General features: G+C 34.4%; 1 protein-coding gene and 1 pseudogene across 2 annotated transcripts in view; one reads left to right on the top strand and one right to left on the bottom strand.

The window, feature by feature from the left end:
* Nucleotides 1-700, top strand: part of LOC107663957 (ATP-dependent 6-phosphofructokinase, liver type-like) — a 15,052-nt pseudogene extending 14,352 nt beyond the window's left edge.
* Nucleotides 701-2,768: 2,068 nt separating this feature from the next.
* Nucleotides 2,769-5,226, bottom strand: part of LOC107663998 (myb-like protein V) — a 7,140-nt gene continuing 4,682 nt past the window's right edge. For both annotated transcript variants that reach the window (XM_016454445.1, XM_016454450.1), the window contains exons 10-14: nucleotides 4,565-4,752; nucleotides 3,918-4,050; nucleotides 3,779-3,820; nucleotides 3,664-3,694; nucleotides 2,769-3,307 (exon numbers count right to left, since the gene is read on the bottom strand). In XM_016454445.1, coding sequence (XP_016309931.1) covers nucleotides 3,162-3,307; nucleotides 3,664-3,694; nucleotides 3,779-3,820; nucleotides 3,918-4,050; nucleotides 4,565-4,752 — 540 coding nt within the window. In that variant the 3' untranslated portion in view covers nucleotides 2,769-3,161. The remainder of the gene's footprint in view (nucleotides 3,308-3,663; nucleotides 3,695-3,778; nucleotides 3,821-3,917; nucleotides 4,051-4,564; nucleotides 4,753-5,226) is intronic.

Here is a 5,226-nt window from a genome sequence, read left to right as displayed (position 1 = left end):
CATTTTTTTTATATATATATATATATATATATATATATTAGTTTTAGTTTATTTAGTTGTAGTATTTCGTTTTATTAATTTTTTTTTTTAAGTTGATGTTTATTATTTCAAGTGAAAAAAATATGGTTTTAGTTTTAGTTAACTATAATAACCCTGGAAATTAATATTAATTTTGAAAAATGCTTCAAAATGATGCACATTCTTATGAAATGAAGGAAAAGCTGTTTTATTCTGTTTGGATAAGTGTCTTGCAATTCAATCAAGTTGCTACTACCACAAATTATATAACACTTTCTATAGTGCTTTTTTTTTTTTTCAAACGGTAATAGCAGGCTCCATCATAACATAGTTCACTCATGCATAATGACAGGACAAACAATTATCAGTAAAGCGCTCCTCTCGCCCTGCAGACACCGGATGCCCAAGACGCAGTGGTGGCTGAACCTCAGACTGATGCTGAAGATGTTGGCCAAGTATCAGACATCCTTCAATGAGTATGTGACGGGAGAGATTGAACACGTGACCCGCCGCTCTCTCAGCATAGACACCGGGCTTTAAATCCACATGCCGCCAGTGCCATCCATCAGCAAACACACCAAGCTGCCACTCCTCCGTTAAAACGGGTAAATGCCTGATCCTTTAGTTTAGTGAGTAAAGGAGGCTCAGACTCCAGATTTGTGCCTAAACCTGATGCATTAGAGGCCTGTATTTGCAGCATGTTTACACTGAACTCATGCAGTGTCAAAATGAGATCACTCCCGTTATAATCATAACTAATTATGATATAATAATAATATAATTATAACTGTTTCCTGACAAGTTGGCATAATTTTGTTTAAAAATCTCATATGTGTGAATTGATCGCTATTCATTTTATTTATGTATTTGGACCATTTCATCAAATCCAGCTTGTGATGTTTCTCGTCTTCAATTAAAATCACAGTTTCTATCCGTATATATACTGGGGCAAGAAGTTTGTAATTATAAGATTTCCAAATGTTTTCGAAAGAAGTCTCTTCTGCTGACCAAGGCTGCATTTATTTGATGAAAAATACTGAGAAAATAGTTTATTATTAGAATTTAAATTAACTGTTTTCTATATGAAGATATGTTAAAATGTTCTAATATGCTGATTTGCTGCTCAAGAACCATTTCTGATTATTATCAATGTTGAAAACAGTTGTGCTGACGAAAATGTTTGAGGAAACTTTTTTTCAGGATTCTTTGATGAATAGAAAGTTCAAAAGAACAGCATTTATTTGAAATGGAAATCTTTTGTAACATTAAAAATGTCTTTCCTATCACTTTTGATCCTTGCTAAATAAAAGTATCCATTTTCTTTTTTTTAATGTACTTACCACAAACTTTTGAATGGTCGTAGATCACGGTTTTCATAAAAATATGAAGCAGTACAACTGTTTTTGACATTAATAAAAATGAGAAATGTTTCTTGAGCAGCAAATCAGCATATTACACTGATTTCTGAAGATCATGTGACACTGAAGACTGGAGTAATGATGCTGAAAATTCAGCTTTGATCACAGAAATAAATTACATTTTAACATATATTCACATAGAAAACGGTTATTTTAAATTGTAATAATATTTCACAATTTTACTGTATTTCAGATCAAATAAATGAAGCCTAGGTGAGCAGAAAAGTCTTCTTTCAAAAACATTAAAAAATCTTAATTATTCCAAACTTTTAGCTGCCAATGTTTACACAACTGTAGCAATGTCAGCATGCAAAGTTATATTGCTGTTCCAAAACAACTAACGCAAAGTACATTTTGTAAACATTTTTTTTTTCATGGTGCAATGCAACACCAGTCACTCACTTCCAGTGAAAACACTGTTATACTTTATACAAAACTGCTGCTGTTAGTAGATAATTCAACAACTCAAAAGTTCCTACAGAGTTTATTGTTATACTCTGCCAAATCTCTATTCCAGCAGCTTCCCATGAGGGAGCTGGTTTGATGTACCATGATGAAGCACATCACGAGCAGATACAGATGGAGATTATGAACCTGTTGCTTGGATTGTTAAACATTTGAACATGTATTTTGTGGTTGTGAGCTTCAGTAACGTGACTGTTATATTGTGTGCCTATGCAGTGTGATTAGTGTGAAGCAATAGATAATTCTAATGCTGCATGTTTTTCATCTCCAGTATTTAATACTCTAGATATACTGTATATGGAAGCCTGAAAGATATTTCATTGTCTGGAAAATAATGTCACAATGCAATAATTGCAAAACAATTTTTCTTCTGCTTTTGGGGTGAAATATGGCCTGGTGTGGCCGGTTGCATAAACTGCTTAGACTGATTATTTAAGGCAGTTACATAAACATAGATTGGTCTAACTTGAATCTGAAAAGTAAAACAAATTATAGCTTGGCTAACTACTAGTTGTTCAGACTAGTTCTTAAAATACAGCCTTAAAACAGTGGCTGTGCTTATGCAACTTTTGTGATTTTCACCTCAGAGCATTTCAAACTTTAGCAGTGTTGCATATGGGCCTTTTGACATTGTATTACTGTCAACAGCTCTGAGATTGTTGTTTTGCTGAAATCTACAGAACTCTAAGTGTGCAGTAAGGTATTTGTTTACATTAGTGTTTCTGTCTATGAATGTAAGCCATAAAAAATTGAATGAATGTAATGATGCAGCTAAACGTCATATTACAAGGACTGTCCTGTCATTTAAGAAATATATACATATATTATACTATATAATAAAAATATATATTTAAAAATACTTGCTGTGTTGTACTGTAAGTAGCGGAAAAACAAATAGAAATACTTTTTTGAACTTTGAAGTTAGCATTGTTATGTTTTCGCTTACTATGCCGCACCAAATACATTTAATAAGAACATCATTCATGAAATTAACATTCCTCTAATTTTCTATTAATTATAATGTTCAAGTTGTTTATACTAATGCATGCATTTTGGTATAAACATATATTCAAAGGGCCTTTGTAAATAAAATATTGTGAATCATATGTTGAAACGAACTTGAACAAAATGACCAGGATCACAAACACATCTGAACGAATATAGAATCTAGAATCTAGAATTTAACTTCAACAGACTCTAACAGACATTTGAACACATTTCTGAAGTACAGCTATAAAGATGAGATTAATGTTAATGAAGTTACATTTTTCCAAAGCTGAATGAAAATGGAAATGAATCCGCAGAACCTGCCGTGTCCTGTGTGGAAGAGTTCTGCCGAGGGCTCACCGTCCCAAACGAGAAGGAAAACTCCTCTTGACGACTCTCGGCTTCATCAAACAGGAAACCTTGCAGAGAAACCATATTAAATGTGCATAAAAATAGATTTAATCTTTAGGCAAAATATTTTGTATTATTTTTTCTCTGTGTTTGGTGTGCAGTGTCCTCAGAAAAAAAAGGTACAAAAGCTGTCACTGGTGGTATCTTTTCAAAATGTACACTTTTGTACCTTCTAGATACTAACAGGTACACTTTAGGTACAGATATGTACCTTTAAGGTTCCAATATGGACCCTTTAAGTAGAAAGGTGTACCATTTGAAACGATACCACCCCAGTGACAACTTTTGTACCTTTTTTTGTGAGAGTGTGGCTATGTTCTTGACTGGGTTTGGATGTTAGATATTACTCATGTTCATTCTTCACCTGAGAACTTGGGTGCCAATCCTGGTGACTTCTGTTACCAGAAACACAAAATCAGCTTTCAGACATTTAAAACGTTCAAACGTAATTACAAACATCAGTGTTCCTCCAGAAATACCCTGTCGCTGAAATAGGAGCTTGTGAAGGTAAATGGAGATGCCTACAACATAAGCACACAAACATACACACAGACGAAATGATGAAACTTTTTTTGATGAAACAATGCATGTGTCGGTCTTCCAGCTTCTGAAGTTCACCTCTTCTGCAGCAAAATCACAGCCCAGCTTAGAGAACGCAGGTGTGCTTGGACCAGAATTCATGGAGAAGACAAAAGCAGGCGACTTGGTGTCCGAGATCTCCTGCCGTCCAGGTGAGGAACTGGGACTGTTGCTGTTAACAGATCCAACAGTTATCGGTCTCAAACTAGTACTAGATTCATCAATGAATGTTACATGCATTGATAGAATCAAGATACAACTTTGCACCACCTCTAAATGCTATTTGGTTGACATTCACTCAAAGACTAGTTGTGCAGGTTTTTGGTGTGCAACAAAAAAAAGGAATGAATTGCAATTAATACAATTTTTAAAAAATCTCCTCCTACACTTCTTATTTCACTATTTCTTATATACCTCATGTTTTAGCAGTTCTTTAAACCTTTATATTTCTAGCATTTCTCAAGTTATTGCCTACTTAAGATGAATCGCTTGTTGTATTCCTCATTTGTAAGTCGCTTTGGGTAAAAGCATCTGCTAAATGAATAAATGTAAATGTAGGTGCATCCCTGAGAAATGCATAAAGTAAAATGGGTTGCAAATGTTGACTTTGGACTAATGTAAGTGACAGTTTGCAGCATATAGAGGTACAGGATGCTTCATCATGAACACAGATGAATGGGTCGTACTTTAGAGAGAAGGTGGGGGTGGTCGGCGTGGCTTTTATTCTAGCCGGTGATGGAGGAGGACAGATGCCACGCTCATTCACCGTGTCCTCCTGAGCATCTGCTGTGGTCACCTCCAAACGATCTTCCTCCTCCTCCTCTGACATTTCCACCATGAGCTCAGAAGCACATGAAACATTCATATTCCCCTCCTGCATTCATACAAATAGTTATCAATGTTGAAAACAGTTGTGCTGCTTCATATTTTTTGTGGAAACCGTGATACACAACCATTCAAACGTTTAGGGTAAGTGAGATTTTTTTTTAAATAAAGAAAATACTTTTATTCAGCAAGGATGTATTAAATTGATCATAGGTGGCAGTAAAGACATTTATAATGTTCCAAAAGATTTCTATTTCCAATAAATGCTGTTCTTTTGAACTTTTTTATTCATCAAAGAATTCTGAAAAAAATGTATCAAGGATCCCACAAAAATACTAAGCAGCAAAACCATTGATATGCATTTCAATATCTTTTTGACCAGTAGTATATATTTGAATCTTTTAAAGGGGTCATATGATGCGATTTAAATTTTTCCTTTCTCTTTGGAGTGTTATAAGCTCTTGGTGCATAAAGAAGATCTGTAAAGTTGCAAAGACTAAAGTCTCAAATCCAAAGAGATATT

Source organism: Sinocyclocheilus anshuiensis, unplaced genomic scaffold (assembly GCF_001515605.1).
Source record: "Sinocyclocheilus anshuiensis isolate Anshui unplaced genomic scaffold, SAMN03320099.WGS_v1.1 scaffold81, whole genome shotgun sequence".
Taxonomy (NCBI): Eukaryota; Metazoa; Chordata; class Actinopteri; order Cypriniformes; family Cyprinidae; genus Sinocyclocheilus; species Sinocyclocheilus anshuiensis.
This window is presented reverse-complemented; position numbering and strand designations above follow the sequence as displayed.